The sequence below is a fragment of the Monoraphidium neglectum genome, assembly GCF_000611645.1.
Source record: "Monoraphidium neglectum strain SAG 48.87 unplaced genomic scaffold scaffold00269, whole genome shotgun sequence".
NCBI lineage: Eukaryota > Viridiplantae > Chlorophyta > Chlorophyceae > Sphaeropleales > Selenastraceae > Monoraphidium > Monoraphidium neglectum.
The window spans coordinates 17274-32652 of record NW_014013359.1 but is presented as its reverse complement, the minus strand read 5'-3'; the positions used below and the strand labels follow the sequence as shown (position 1 = coordinate 32652).

Here is a 15379-nt window from a genome sequence, read left to right as displayed (position 1 = left end):
CCGCCACCTCAAAGGTCACGCCCTGCAGCGCCGGCACGTACTCCCCCGCGATGGTCAGCAGGAAGTTTTGCAGGTTCTCGCTGTTGCCGCCCAGCCAGTACTGCAGCGACTGCACGAAGTTGCGCGCGTCCTGGGCCTTGTCGCTGGGCAGGTACTTGAGCACCTTGGGCAGGGTGCGCACCAGCTTGAGGAGGCCCTCCTCAAAGTTGTCGTTGTTCTTGCGCGCAGACCTGGTGAGGGGTGAGGGGCAGCGGCGAGAGGGGGGCAGGGCGGACAATGGTGGTGGGCAATGTGAAAGGGGAGCAGAGCAGACGCCAGCTGTGGACTCGGAGGCCCGCCAGCCCGAGTCGCCACAGCCGCTCACACGCACGTGCGCATTGATAAGCACAGCCTGCAGCTCTGCGACCAGCCTGGTTGCAGCTTGGTCGCAGCATCAGCCGCAGCAGCAACAGTGCCCCACACGCCCGCAGCTGCAACGTCGTCGCATCTCTCCCCTTCCATCAGCCCTCAACGCCATGAGCCGCGCCCTGCAGCCCCCCGGCCTCCTCACTTGATGAACTCCCCGATCATGCTCTTGCTCTGCCCCAGCTGCGCCATGCTGAAGGTGCCCAGCTTGTTGAGCTTCATCACGGCGGGCATGGAGGGGAAGATCACGCACGCATCCATCCTCTCGCGCACGGGGGCCACGGCCTCCACGATCTGGGGGGCGGAGACAGTGGTTGAGTCAGGCAGGTGAGGCGGGGCTGCGCATGCACAGGACGTCAGATGCCTGCTCGTGGACAGGCCGCTGCCGCACTGCCACACTAGTCCTTGACCTGCAACCAGCATCCACCAGGGCCTGGGCCGCAATGCGTTGATACGAGCACAGCAGCATGCCAACATGTGATATACCCGCCCTGCACCACCCCAGTCGCAGCTGCCGGCACGGACGCACGCACCCGCCCAGACGCACGCGCGCACACACTCTCCCCCACCTTCTCGGCCAGCTCCTCGATGAAGATGAGGGAGCCGATGAAGACGTTGGCGCTGGCCAGGTCCTCCTTGAAGGACGCAAAGTTGTCGGGGTCGCGCAGCTCCTCCAGCAGGTAGCCCACGATCTCAAAGCACACAGTCTTGTTGCTGGCGTTGATAGCCTTGACAGCTGCACAGCACAAGCAGCCATTGATGCACGCGGGCGTCAGGGGTTGGGAAGGGTATGTGCTGCTGGACAAGCTTGTGTTGTGACCCATGTGCTTGCAAGCCGCCATGTCCAATGTCGCCCGCACATGTGATGACTTGTCAAACCTTGCGAACCCGTGCCCCTGCTTGTTTGCCCCCAACCACCACCACCACATGGCCAAACCACAGACAGTGTCGCTGCGCCCCAGCTTCCGCTGTGCGTCCTCCAAGTTCACCTGCGGACAGTGCCGACTGGTACTGCGCCTCCAGCACCGTGTACACCACCTTCACCTTCACACGGCCAGCCACATTGTCCGGCACCACGCGGCGCAGCTCGGGGTTGGTGCTGGTAAACAGGCCCTTGTTGCCGCTGGGGCCTGGGTGGCGTGCGGCGCGCAGGATGGTGCATGGAATGCTCAACAGTGATCGCTGCCAACCAAGTCCACTCTCCTCAGACCTGTTCTAGCCAGACATTATGCCATGTCCCTAAGCTGCCATGTCTTAGCCCGTGCGTTGACAACACGAGCAGCCCGTGCGTCGAGCAGTCCACGAGTCCAGCCAGGAGGCTGGCGCGCCACATGCACGCTCTGCCAGCTGGACAACAAGCAGCAGCATGACAACGAGGTGTGTCACCAAAACATCTGTGCAGAGGAGCCTCACCATCGAAGCCATCGTCCAGCATGTTGATTTGGACGGCCTTGCCCGCAGTTCCGGGCTTCGGCCCGGTGGCCACATTGCAGATGACCTGCGTCAAATGGTGCTTTGTAAGCCTATGAAGTAATCGCGCTCGACGCCATGCCCCCCCGGGGCCTTGCTGTGGCTCACCTGTCGGGTGCTCCGCACAGGCCTGCTGCTCTGCTGCACTACTACTCCGGGGGTCCTCTTGGCCTGCGGAGCAAACTGCGCGTAAGAGACGCTCTACGTGGCACGATCACCACGTCTGCGCTCCTCCTAGTACCCACCGCGGCCCCCGCGGAGCGCTGAAGACTCCGCCCAAGCATGATCGGTCCTCCGAGGCCCTTCACGGCCAAACAATGTCGGGTCAGATGTACCAATTAATAAACTGAAACAACTGCAAACCGTTCATACAAAGGTTTGGGGTGACTGGTCAAGCACTCTCTGTGGCTGCGACAGCCGCTATGGCGTTTGTCCAGCGGTTTAGTGTGCGGAGGTTTTGTGGAACGCACCACGGCCACGGCCCGTACCAGCCAACCTGTGGCCTGGAATGCCTCTCAGAGCTACACTGTATGCTATTGCATCACCCGATCCGCACCTGAACAACACCATTCCTTGTACTGTGAGCAGGAGAGAGGTACGAGGCCGTGCAAATATCAACACAGATCTCGCACGCGCTGACATTGTGGCTGGTGCAGCACAAGCGTGATTTCTGCATGGTGATCATATGACGTCCTTAAGGATCAGGATCAGCCCTGTATTGGGCCACCAGGCCGCTCCCATGCCTGAGCCAGACGGAGTGCTTGTGGTGTTGATGCACTATTGCCTGCCGGCCGCACAACAAGTGAAGGGGCATGCTCCATGCAAGTAAGCCCTGCGTTAAGCTCAAAGTTATTCCTCACAGATGTGTGGCCTCTCCCAGGGTGCGATAGCCTGTTCCCTGCAAGATGTTTGTCAGTTTCTGTTTGGGGGCGCTGATACCGTGCGCCAACGAACTTGTGCTGCTCATCGGAGAAATGACCTGCTGCAGCGTCGTATATAGAACCGCGTTTGGGGAATGGTTTCGTGTAGCAGCACAGCTGCACGTGTGCACGTTCAACCTGTTGCAGACAGTGAGCAGTGGTGTGATTGCGGTGCCGTGTTGCAATGCTCGCATCACACAACACAGGCTGTGCTTTGTTGGGGAGGGTGTGGTTGGCCGTGGGGACCAGGTAGAGCAGGCCTCCATAATTACAACCAAAATAATGGGCTACCCTGCTATGCGGCTGCTCTGCAACACCGCTGACAAGTGGCAGCGTGCCAGAGGCCAGCAAGCTGCTGCCAATGACTGAGTGCCTGGTGCCAGCAATTGCCAGGTGTTGCAATCCTGTGCCAGGTCCGATGCACCATGACTGCATTCGCCTTGGTATCCCCAGCTCACCTTCCTTGATTCCAAGTCAGATACGTGGGGGTTGGTGGCTCGGTGCAAGCGGGCAAGCCGCTGTGGCAGCTTGTGCGCACCTACCAGTGGCCAAATACCTCCCAATCTAGTCCAGTGGGCTTCAAGGTGACTAAGGGGCTCCAATATTCGAAGTGCAGCAGCACATTACAAAGAAGTTGTATCGATCACGATGACCAATTCTGTCCAGGAGGCAAATACACGTAGAGGTCTTGCCATATGTTGTCCTTCCCCTGCCCTGTTGCCTTCCTACATCACAATCACACGCCAGCACTTTGCTTGGCCCACCGGAGTTGCAAATTGGTGCAAATCGGCGCTCTGGTGTGCAAGCATAGTTCAGGTATGTGCTGCTACCGGTGGTGCTTCTGCTGCATGGGCGGGCCTGCCAAGTATCATAAGCAAACCGAGGCGCCTGATAGGGGGTGGGTGTGGAGACCTCCATATCATCTCTTGGAAGAATTGGACATTGTCCATATATACGTGTAAGCCTTGCTGGTGGACCGGCCGCGCGTCCTGCTGGTGGCCGGACTTGGGATACAACTCGGCAAGGCAGCAGCTGTTGCTCATATGCTGTCCCAAAATACTTTAATGCAACAGCGGCCCTTCGTGGCCAGCACAGGCCTCCGGGCGCCTCCACGGTTCCCAGTGGCTCACAGTGTGCGTGGGCTGGCACCTCTGGTGAGCCCCATTTTCCGGCAGCGACGCAAGAACGATTCCCCATTCTTGTGCGAGCGTTCACATGGCGGCTGTAGGAGCATTGCTATGCAGCGCAAGCGGTGTGCGCCGCTGCACACGCACCTGCACCATGCTGCAGTCCTGCCACTGGGGCGCTCCGCGCTCGCCACCAGGTGGATGAGTTGAAAGCGGCCCAGGCTCGGACCGGCCTGCCCGACGTTCAGATTGGCGACAGCGTGCGCATCGGCCTGCTGGTGCGTCAGGGACCGTCGGGGTAGCAATGTACCACAACTGCGACGGGCACAGACTGCATGGAGAACGCTAGGAGAACGCAAGGATGAGTGTCCTCGCACTGCCAGCATCCTGCTGCAGCTCTTATGCGGCGGGACCATGGCGCCAGGCAGCTGGCTGCCAAAGATGCGCCATCTGCAGTCTCATTCGCTTGCGTCCCGCACCTGCTGCTGCAGGTCCAGGAGGCGAAGAGCTCTCGTGTGCAGCGGGTGGATGGCACCGTCATCGCCATGGCGGGCAGCGGCAGCACCAAGACGTTTGTGGTGCGGCGCATCTTCCAGGTGAGTGGAAGGAGTAGGGGGTGAGGCTGGCAGGCATGAGGACTGTCATTTTGCCATCCTCTCTCACGTAGACTCTGTCTCGGTGCACTGAGCAGGCATGCAAGGTTGGGAAGCGCTACTCGTTTGTGCGAGTTCTGACTGTGTGAACCCAGGTCTGTGGCCTGCAGCCCTGGAGTAGTGAGTTTTGCGGTCAATAAGATAGCAGCTGACCTGATACTCCTGTGCTGTGTGCACCCCCTGAGCAGGGTGTTGGTGTTGAGCTGAGCATCATGCTGCACTCCCCTGTTTTGTCATCCGTGGAGATCGTGCGTCGCGGCAAAGTTCGCAGGTAAGCAGGCTGGCAGGGCGCGGGCATGGTGCATGCACAGGGAAGGCTGCCGTCAGTGCTAGGAGGCTGCACGTGCCAGGGCTACAGCCAAGAAGCATATTATCTCATCCCGGGGCGTGCAGCCGGGACGTTCATTGGCCTTGGCCGTGTCGTGTTCTGCAGCCACATCTCTCCATAAGGGTATGTACGCTCTCACAAGCGCACATCCGCATGCACTGCACTGCAAGCACCGTCAAGCGCAAGCTCGCGCACACACACATGAACTCCCACACCATAAACCCTTGACAATTTTGTTTTCCCACAGGGCCAAGCTCTACTACCTGCGCGAGCTCACGGGCAAGAGCGCGCGCCTCAAGGAGATCTTTGTCACCAAGGGCGACAAGGCGGCGAAGGCGGCCAGAATCGGCTGAAAGCTGGGCAGGCTGTTGGTGCATACAGTACTCTGCTGTGATATTCATCCAATATGAGCAGCTCAGGACCTAACCCTGCAATGGCTCCCAATGGTCCAGCACTTGCTCCTGTTGCTGTGATTGTTGCCTTGCTTGCTTGTCGTTCACCTAGGGCAAGGACGCCGACATTTTATTCAGACAATACGCTTGCACCAGGGGCGTGCGGTATTAATCATGTTTGTGGCTGTTGAGACATACAACAGCGCCCCACTCCTGGCCGTGAGCAACGCCTGAATCTCAATTGGAACATTCAACACACCCAGATCAGGTCCTCAAGCAGTGTTGAGAGGGGTCACAGAACTCGTGGAGTATCTGCCAGCTGAATAAACTGAGGTGTCAAATGAAAAGGGTCAAAATGCAAACTGAGGTGAAAAGTAAGGCAACCGGCCAGCAACCAGACTTTATGCAGCAGCCTGCACCCGAGCCTGGCGTAGCCGCTTGGCCGCAGGCTTTTGTGAACCTGCCGTGCCCTTGGTAAGCGCGTTGTTCTGCCGCCGCCTGCCACGGTTCTCATTGTCGCTGCCCTCGCTGCTGCTGGCATCCTTGCCCCCACTGTCGTTGCCGCTGCCGCCCCCCTTCGGTTGTGCCGCCGCCGCTGTGCGCGTTACCTTGGCCTTCGCGCCACTGCGGCCCAATTTAGCTGCCTTGGCTGCCTGCCCGCTCGGCTGCTGCTGGCTGTGTCCCACCGCCACCGCTGCCAGCTGTGATGCCAGCTGCGTCGTCAGGGGCCCTGCCGTGGCGCCGATGCGCTCGTCCATGTTCTCGTGGTGGCGGTCAGTGGTCAGCAGCTGCAGGCCAAAGGGCTGTGAGGGGTTCTCCACGTCGCTGCGGCACAACTCAACGTTCCTGCAGCAACAAAATTGGGGGCAGACGGGTAGAATGTGGGGTTGGTAGGTATGTAGAGTGTGTCCTAGAGTGGTCTCGTCACCGGCAGCGCAGCATCTTGAGAAGCTCCGCTAATGAAAGGATTCCTCAACTCCTCCACTGTGCTTGGAGAGCCAGCCCTGCCCGCACCTGTTGTTGACGAGCTGCAGCATGGCGGCAAACATGCGCGCCACTTCGAACGGATTGTCGCACGTGACAACACGCCCAAATGGCACCGCCTCCTCCTCCTCTGGCGCTGCCACCGCAGCGTCCTCGCCCCCAAGGCGCTTCAGTATGGTGCCTCCGTACGTATGGATGTCAAAGGCACTGCGGTCCTCCTCAGCAGACAGCACAGGGTCGATGCGCTGCCGCCACGTGGACACACGCACCTAGCAATATCAGGAGAGGCGACAACGGCAGTGCATTTGCAGGCAAGGGGATGGTTCATAAGGCTGGCTTGGCAGGCACTGCTTTCCGCACAAGCCGCACAACTGCATGCTGTGCCCGCTTTTCAACCTTCTTGGCACAGATGGGTGTAGTCAAGACTCAGCACGTCACCGCCTTGGCCTTGGCAGCCCACCTGCAGGTCTGACTGGACCTGCTGCGCCGCTGCTGCTGCAATGAGCTTCTCGATATGGGCGCGACACAGCTCCTCATAACTCAGGCGAGAAGAGTCGCTCTTGTGGCTGCCACTGGCGACGTCGCCGCTGCCACCGCCATGCAGCCAGCCGCTTGGACCCATGCCGCCGCCTGCTGCCTCCTCCAGAGCTGCCTGCAGCGCGCTGGGTCCTTGATCCTGGCCGCCAGCGCCTGGCTCGCCGTCCTCAGAGTCACCCCCACCGTCGCCCCAACCGCCGTCATCGCCACCCCAATCATCATCGACTGCGCCGCAGAGTTAACGGCGTTACGGACAGGCGCGTGAGACACCAGCCGCGCCGAGCATCCGATGAGAATACAATTCACCCATGAGACACGAGCAACATGACGCATCATCACGAATGTTGAGGGGCAGCCATGCAGGGCAGCCCTGGATGTCACACAAAAGAAAGGCTGCGCACCTTGCGCCCCCACTGCCCTGTCGGCGCCGCCCATTCCAAGTGCTGCATCCTCCTCACGCTCCGCCTCTGCCACGTCAGACCAGTCCAGCACCGCGCGGCCCTGCAGGTGTGGCAGCAGGCCCACACACTCTGTGCCAGCCCTGCGGGCCTTGGGCCTCGCGCGTCCCTGCCGTGCCGCTGCCGTCGCGAGCGCCCTCCTTGCCTGGGCCAGCGCGTCCGCCAAGTAGCCAAACTCCTCTGCAAACGCCAGCTGCCCGGGCACAGCGCCCGCCGCGACCCCCTCCCTGGTCACGGCGCTGGTGGCGCGCACCGCGCGGTGCCGCGGCTTGCGGACCTTTTGGAAGGCAGGCGGCAACCAGGGCAGGTACAGGGTCAGAGGAAGGGCTGGCTGTTCAGCTGCAGGCACTTTGTGGCCTGCAACAGCGGCGCACACCGCTGGACAGCACAACTAGGCAGGTTTCCACCCAGTAAGCCATGCAAGAACGCGATGCGACCCGGGTAGCAAGCGACGTGCCTCGTGCCCACTGTGCAACCCCCACACCTCACCTGCAGTGGCTTGATCAGCAGCGAGCCCTGGTCGTTGGGGTCCAGGGGCTTGTAGGGGTCAAACGCCTGGCCCACACCTGCGACTTGCCCGGCACTGTCGTTGCCTGCGCCGCGCCGCTGGCGAAGGGCCACGCCGGCCGCCTGCTCTGCGGCGCCACCACTGGCTGACGCCAGCACTGCTTGCCCAGGATCTGCCCCGCCATCGTCGTCCACCAGCGCGTCGCCAGGGCCGTCTGCCATCCCACCCAACGCCGCGTCATCGCCTGCGCCACCAGCAGGCTGCGGTGCTGCCAGGCCGTCGTCCATGTCAATCGGCCCACTGTCATCTTCGCCGTCACTGCCGCCGCCCCAGTCGCCGCCTCCATCGTCGTCATAACCATCATAAGCATCACCACCACCTCCAAAGGCGCCACCCTCCAAGCCTGCAGCAGCGCCGCATGCCGCCGCTGCAGCAGCCGCCACCGCAGCCGCCATCCGCCCGGGTTGCCCCACCCGGCTGCGCAGCTGGCGGTCATAGGCTTCGCCATCCCGCAGCTCCAGCAGCAGGGCGCCGCTCTCGTGCACTACGCACTGCGCAAGACGGTAGCTGCCAGCGTCGGTCTCGCCCTGCCCTGCAGCGGCGTCCTCTAGTGCCAAAAGCGCAGTAGGCGGGCGCAGCAGCTCTCGTGGGCCTGTTTGGAGCGGTTATGCACCAGGGGGGTGCGGAATGAGTTTTCAAGTCAACACCTGCTACAGACAACCCCAGGGCTCTATGGTTTTGGTGTGCGGAGAACCCGCAACACAGTGTCCATCTTTCGCTGCACGCCCGATACCCATCATACCCTGGACAAACCCTAAAAATCACCGCCCCCATCACCTCCTCATGGGGCACTCAACCACCCACCAAACTCGTCGTCTTCATCCAGGTCAATATCCTCCAGCCCCGCCTCCTGGCCCAGGGCCACCTCGTCCAGAGACAGGAAAGCCTCGTCAAGGTCATCTGCCGTGGCCTGGCAAGGGGCACAGGCAGTCGGATTTGGCTTTAGGACGGCTGGGCAGGTGACGTGACAGGAATACACTGCCTCCAGGCGGCGTGCATCTTGGCTAGGTATCAGACAGGCAGGGACCCCAGCCTAAATGCAATTTGAGGTGTGGCAACGAGTGTGGGAGCCGCCAGCACACACACACACAGAGCGTTGGCTCGCCAGCCAGCAGCAGCCGCACCTGGCGTGTGCCGCGCTTGGCGCCTCCCTCCTCGTCTGTGCCTCCGCGCTCCCGCTGCTTCTTGTTGTGAATAGTCTCAAGGGCCCTGAAAACCAGGTTGTGCAGGTACTCCACCTTCTTGCTGTACACACACGTAGTGCCCTGTGGATACGGCCGGGGCGTTGCGACGGCGTTGGGCAGGTGGGCTGAGCCTGCAGCTACCATATGTGTTTGCACGTGATTGTCGAGCCGCGTTGTTTGGGCCCCAAACTTTCGGGCAAGGCGCCGCTCAATCAACAAGTCACCCCATCAGTCAAAGCCAGCAGCCCATGTGTGCGGGCTCAAAGCACTAACACAAACAGCAGCGCCGGCATGCCGTGCTGGGGCGGACGGCATGCCGACAGCAGCACGTGCGCTGACAGCAGGAGCGCTCCACCCCTGTGGCGCCTCTAGCCACGCGCCTGTGGCGCCTCTAGCCACGCGCCTGGATCAGCAGGGCGGCCTCCGCGAAGTTGAGCGACGGGCCGCAGTCCTCTATCGCAAAGCTAATGCCCTCGAGTTCCTCCAGGTACTCCTCGAGCTCCGCGGCGATGTCAATGTCCCAGTTCGCGGCCAGGTCGCGGATAGGCTGCAGCAGATAGGCGAAGCGGTTCTCCCTGAGCTCAGCGTCCGCGGGGTCCTCACCCCCCACGGTCGCCATGGCTGGCTGCGGTGGTGCTGTCGTTGTTGCGGAGTGGAGATCGTGTTTGAACTTTAGCTGTCGATGAATGTGGTGATAGTTTGAAGTGTGTTATGATATATGAACAATTTCGGTGTATGCACCTTACCGGACGTTGTTTGGCATGTCGGGAAGCATGGAGGGAGGCATGGAGGGGTGTCGGTGGCCTCGCCGCCGCACCGCTGTCACAGCTCAAACTCAGCTGCTGCACGGGAACTTGGCACTCGTCCCTCTTGTGGAGATAGGAGTCGGACATCCGATCACGCACCCTGACAGGATGACCAAGTATGCTGGTGCTGCAGCACATACAAAAGCACACACCCAGATGCTCAGGTTGACCCTAGTGGGTCGGTCTGTTGGCGGTCACGCGTTTATACCTACAACAGGTGGAGTGCAGCCTGTGCATGCGCGCGCATCACATCAGTGCCCTCGTACCATAATGCCTCAGCTGGTTCATTGTTCTGCTAAAGGAGCAGCTTCTAGACACTTGCTTTCGCCTTACTGGCCTCTCTAATCGCCCAGCGCCCTGTGCGCCACGTACCGTTCGCTGTCGGTGTCCTCTTGCAGCACAGGAGCGTTTGGCTTGATGGCGCTCCTTTAGAGTTTCAATTTGCAATGCCGCCCAGATGCACCCTGTGATAACTGGAACCCTATGTGAAAAGGCCTGTTGCAGTCAGAACGAGAGGGGTAATAAGCAAACAACTTGCGAGTTTTGTTTCCACCTCCAGGCAGTAATAAATGCCTTTACGATCGTCTTTATCACTGTGTGGCTGTGTGCCTTTTTTTTGTGCCTTGTACGAAACGAAGTCGCGACCGAGCTGCCATTTGTTACAGGTCGTAATGCCTGTGGCAATTCTTGCTGATTTAAGTACTGATGCAGCACACGCCTGCCTTTCCATGATCAAGGCAGCGGCTGGCCACCCAGCTAGGTCAGATCACAAGATATCTTACTCATCCAGGACATTGACCCGTGGGGCAGCTCTTGGCAAGGGCGGCAGCTTGCCAATGCGCTTCCGCAACGTCCACAGGATCCGTGGCTCTCACAATGGCCATGGGCGCACAGCCGTTGCTGTATCTTCAAGTGGATGAGCGCGGTGTCTACAAGTTAACGCGTGCGGCGAGGCCTCAATGCATGAGTCAACACACACAGGTGAAGATGGCGGAACGAAGCGACAAGCAAGGCGCACCCTCCATCATATCACACCCCGTCAAACCACCATGCATGCAATAACACAGCTTACCAGCTCTCTATCAACGTAAAACGCATCGTCTTCGGACTGCCGCGCCCATAGTCCCACAGCCTGCGATCTCCGGCAAGCCTCCGAATCAGGTACTCGGAAGACCACCCCTTCGTGCGGTCCTTAAGACTCTCAGAATATGCAGCTTCTGGCGCCCGTCAGCTTGATCTCGCGTGTGACGCCGGTGGCACGAAGCACCCCTTGTCGTGCTGCGCGAGTCGCGACGCAACGCACCAGTTGCCGACGCGCTGCGAGCGCAAGCGGCCAGGCGCCTGCCAGTCCGGGCGGCACGAAACAAGCTTCTGGGGGCTACTACCAGGCAACCCCCCTGCAGGACATGATCCTAGGCATGCGCAGCTGGGACGACTTCTTGTGGGTGTCTTGTGGGTGTGGGCCGGCGAAGGGTTGAGATGCTGCAGAGTGCGACAAGTGGAAAGGCGGCATTGTATGGTAATGGCAGGCAGTGGTGCACGTGTCAGCATGGGCTTGCCACATACGTTGCACGTGTCAGCATGGGCATGCTGTTGCACGCTGCCTGCAAAATCCCACCACTACGTACTGCCACCTACCCTCCCCCCCTACCGTACGCCACCGCAGCTCGGCCGTCCAGCAGGACACCACCCTCCACCAGGACCTGCTGTCTTTTGTGGCGCAGCCGTGGGTGGACCGCCCATGGTACAGGTGGGTGCACAGCGCCCCTCATGCAGTGTGCACCCATGAAAGCGCATGGCCAAGGGCCCGGGGATGCGTATTCACGCATGTCAGGGTGCAGCTGCAGCCCTGTTTCAAAGGCCATCATTGCATATCTCTGCATTGGCAGGGCCAACACGCACCCCGCCATGGTGGCCGTGTTCAACGACCGGACGCACGCCGCGGCACTGGCGGATCTGCGAGACATCATCAACACCATCGACCGCTCCCTTGCACCAGAGCAGGTGCGCATGCGGCACAGCTGCTGTACAATGACGCGGCCTGCAGGCAAAGTCGGCAGCTTCTGCCTGTCATGCCAGGCGCCCCAGACTTCAGTGGTTGCCAGGACCTTTGACCGAACCACACCTGCAAGCAAGTCGCAAATGGGCACGCTTTTGGGGGGGCGTTTCTGGAGAGGCCTGCCCCTGCAACGATATTGCACGCACGGCGCACCACCCACAACACGCGTGCGCACACGTGCACGCACGACACGCGCGCGCACACACACACACACATGGACATTGACCACCACCACCAGGCCAGGTGGTTTGTGCCCTATCTGCGCGACGTGTCGTCCGCGCCAGTCATCTACACAGCGATGACGAGCCTGACGTCCAGGGTGTTTGACGACGACGCCGTGGCCGCCCTGGAGCGCACTGTGGATGTGGCGCTGACGCCGGAGCGGCTGGCAAAGGTGTTCAAGGTGGGGCAGGGCAACCGTGAGAGAGGTGCAGGGGGCCCCAAAGGCGGCATGACAGATGGAAGTACGAATCTTGATATTATCGGGGTGCTTGAAATACATTATCAACCTTGCTTTCTTGCAAGCACATCAGTAGTGATGTTATTTGTCCCGTGCCACCATTGCTTTAGGCCAAAGCACAGACTATGGCCATGCATCTCCTTCCAACCAATAGGCCATGAAAGCTGCTATGGCCGCACCCGTCCCCAAGGCAGTGCTGGACGCCACGCTTGAGGGTGGCAATCCCGTGGTCTCAGGAGCATTCACGGGTGGGCACTGCGCATCAAGTCAGCGACTGCGTGGGCCTACTGGACGGCAGCAGGCTCGCATACAAAATGTGTGTGTTCCAGCCATAAAAGCACAATGACATGTTTTGCAGCTTTGCAATCACAGTGAGATGCCAAAGGCACCGCATTGTCACAAAGTGATGGTGGAGTGTGAAAAGACATACATCGACGAGGTGTCGCCAGGTCCCCAGGCATTCAAACCTCCGTCTTCCGCTGCCCTGCCCACGCAGGGTTCCAAACATACTGGACTAAGGCGCGGCGCTCCAAGTATCTGGGCGTTTACGACGAGGTCCAGGTGGGCCAGGGCCCTGGGCGCCGCAAATGGTGTTGTGAGGTAGCAGGGTGGATTGCAGGCTAAGCATCACCGCCGCGACGCTTTCAGGCAATGTAAATTGTTAAGTAGTGCAATGATCAAGCAAGGTGGGCCCACCCCTTGGTCCCCTGCCACGCAGACGGATGATCATTTTTGCCGCGTGGCTCAGTTTATGCGCGAGCTGCTGCCCCTCTCTGGGAAGGAGGGCCTGGAAACGGTGGGTGGGGCAGCAGCGAGCGCTGAGGCAAGCGGCGCGCTGTCGATTGCGGTGATCGAGTTACGTGTGAGGGTGCAGCCCTCGACCGTGGTTCACGTTGGTGGCTACTGCGTGCAGTAGAAACGTAGTTGTCAGCACTGCGATCAGCATGCACCACCAGCGCGTACTGATGGCCCGCCCGCCTCCGCGGGCATTCCTATACGCCGGCAGCTGTTTTGCGCGCTGGACGGAGTGCTGCCCCAGGAGCGCCTGGACCGCTTGGCGGTGGCGCTGGGCGGGCTGCTGGGCGGAGACTGGGGGCTGGGTGTGGCACAGCGGCTGGACGACGCCCTGCCAGAGTGAGTAAACGGACGAGGCGTATTGGACGTGACGAGCTCGCTCCCTCTCTTGACGTTGCATTTCTGACTGCCCTGCACCGGCCTCGCCTGGTGCGCACAGTGAGCGGGTGACGGGGCTGCTGCTGGCGGTCGACGAGGCAACAGACACTGCCCGCCTGGAACGCACACGCATGGTGAGTAGTGACGTCACAGAAGGTAACCGCGGAAAGCTGCAACATCCTGGAGAAATGCAACAGCACAATTTGTGCACTCCAGGGGCTGGGCCTTTCTCATCGGCTCAGCAAACGCCTTGGTTGCGTCAGTTGCCGCTCTTCCCAGCGCAGGGCGCGCACGTATGCTTTTTATGGAGGACAGCCCCTCATTGCCAACAATGTTGAGGGCCTACCAACGCCGCCCGCCTGCCTGCTGACTGCACGCGCAGGTGCTGGAGGCGCTGGCCACCGTGTTGACGCCGCAGCGTTTGGAGCGCACGTTTGCGGTGGGTGTTAAATGTTCACCAAGCGGAACAGGCGTGGCTGCCGCCAGGTGTGTGGTGGCTGGTACACAGGTTGGTGGAAGCTGTCCGTCTGCTTGCCCCTCACACACCTGAGCGCACCATGTTCGCGTAGGCACTAGAGCTTGTGCTGGCCCATGGGCGCCTCGTCGGCTACAAGGCCCTGATTGACAGAGTCACCGACGACCCTGTGCGCCTGGAGCGCTTCACTACCTCGGCTGAGGTGCGTGCGTGAGCTGGGAGGGGGGGAGTGAGCATTCTGCGCTCCAATTGGTGGTAGTGAAGCAAAACGCTCAGGGGAGACCAGGACATAGAGGATTCAGATGCATGCCAGACACCCGCTGCTTGCGCTGAAGCCGCCATCCCTGCCCGCCCTCGCCACCCCTGCCCCCAGCGTCTGCTGACACCTCGCGCTGTGGGTGCGGCACTGGACTTGGCGGGCGTCCTCCTGGCAGACGCAGGGCGCTCCGAAAAGGTGTTCAGCGCCCTGGATATGGCGTGGGGTGACGCAAGCAAGGTGCGGTGTGAGCGCAATGCGAGCAACGCCTGCATGTGGGCCGTGCGTAGTCCCATGCATCAACGTTGTTGCAAATTGAGGCCGGCTATTTGCCGAATATGTGCGCTTCAACAATGCGGCATTTCTACGGCATGCTTGTGCAGCTGGAGCTCTGGTTGGACGCCGTCGACACCATCAACATCGGCAGAGACGGCCGCGGCAGCAAGCTGCTGGCCATCGCAGACCTAGCCACGACGCCACAGGTGAGGGTGTGCGCGTGCGTCATGCTTGCTGAATTGACACAAGCGAGCTATTTTACCAGCACGTACATCATTCTCGTACGCATTTGCGGTGTTTGCCTCGCTTCCTCGCCACGTACCTGGTCAATTCAACCTGACCCCATAAATCACACCCCGCAGCCTGGCCCCCTCGCCAGCGGAGGCCTGCCCAACCTGGGTCGGGCGCTGGAGCACGCCCTGAGCGCGGCACGCATAGAGGCACTTGGCGCGGCAATCGACCGGGTGCGCGTTGCTGTCAGGTCACCTCCTTGAGAACTGCCAAGAGCCCTGTGTGACCCCAACCTACTTGCAGGTTGTGATGAGATGCAGCATTTCCAACATGCGCTTTGCATGCTACTTACTGCACAGGCCTCTGCTGCGGACATTGCCCAGTTTGCTGGGACGTTGTCAGGCCTGCCAACTCTTGTGAGTTCTTTTGGGAGGGATGAACACAGCATGTGTACGTTATGAGGCGTCTTGAGATTTTCTTTGCTGACAGGCACATCTACATGTGTGTGTGTGTATGTGTATGTGTGTGTGTGTGTGCGCGCGCGCGCGTGTGTGTGTGTGTGTGTGTGTGTGTGTGTGTGTGTGTGTGTGTGTGTGTGCGCGTGCGTGCGTTGTCGC

At 60.6% G+C, this 15379-nt stretch overlaps 5 protein-coding genes across 5 annotated transcripts; 2 read left to right on the top strand and 3 right to left on the bottom strand.

The window, feature by feature from the left end:
• Positions 1-15: 15 nt before the first annotated feature.
• Positions 16-1840, bottom strand: MNEG_2386 (magnesium chelatase subunit H; the record flags this gene model as incomplete). Its single annotated transcript, XM_014049144.1, has 6 exons — positions 16-22; positions 102-230; positions 551-699; positions 975-1141; positions 1395-1535; positions 1819-1840. 6 exons carry the CDS (start codon positions 1838-1840, stop codon positions 16-18), a joined length of 615 nt encoding a protein of 204 aa, XP_013904598.1.
• Positions 1841-3838: 1998 nt separating this feature from the next.
• On the top strand, positions 3839-5256 carry MNEG_2385 (50S ribosomal protein L19; the record flags this gene model as incomplete). The annotated part of the gene is made up of 5 exons (XM_014049143.1): positions 3839-3949; positions 4120-4200; positions 4414-4518; positions 4764-4846; positions 5151-5256. The coding sequence occupies 5 exons, from the start codon at positions 3839-3841 to the stop codon at positions 5254-5256; spliced, it is 486 nt and encodes a 161-aa protein (XP_013904597.1).
• A 440-nt stretch (positions 5257-5696) lies between these two features.
• Positions 5697-9170, bottom strand: MNEG_2384 (hypothetical protein; the record flags this gene model as incomplete). Its single annotated transcript, XM_014049142.1, has 7 exons — positions 5697-6141; positions 6310-6548; positions 6740-7041; positions 7218-7317; positions 7764-8434; positions 8647-8752; positions 8967-9170. 7 exons carry the CDS (start codon positions 9168-9170, stop codon positions 5697-5699), a joined length of 2067 nt encoding a protein of 688 aa, XP_013904596.1.
• Positions 9171-9417: 247 nt separating this feature from the next.
• Positions 9418-9645, bottom strand: MNEG_2383 (hypothetical protein; the record flags this gene model as incomplete). Its single annotated transcript, XM_014049141.1, has 1 exon — positions 9418-9645. One exon carries the CDS (start codon positions 9643-9645, stop codon positions 9418-9420), a length of 228 nt encoding a protein of 75 aa, XP_013904595.1.
• A 1593-nt stretch (positions 9646-11238) lies between these two features.
• MNEG_2382 (hypothetical protein) lies at positions 11239-15025 on the top strand (the record flags this gene model as incomplete). Its single annotated transcript, XM_014049140.1, has 14 exons — positions 11239-11273; positions 11499-11582; positions 11722-11836; positions 12130-12294; positions 12506-12599; positions 12848-12912; positions 13070-13147; positions 13358-13485; positions 13586-13658; positions 13907-13963; positions 14094-14201; positions 14373-14495; positions 14639-14737; positions 14894-15025. 14 exons carry the CDS (start codon positions 11239-11241, stop codon positions 15023-15025), a joined length of 1356 nt encoding a protein of 451 aa, XP_013904594.1.
• Between the last annotated feature and the right edge of the window lie 354 nt (positions 15026-15379).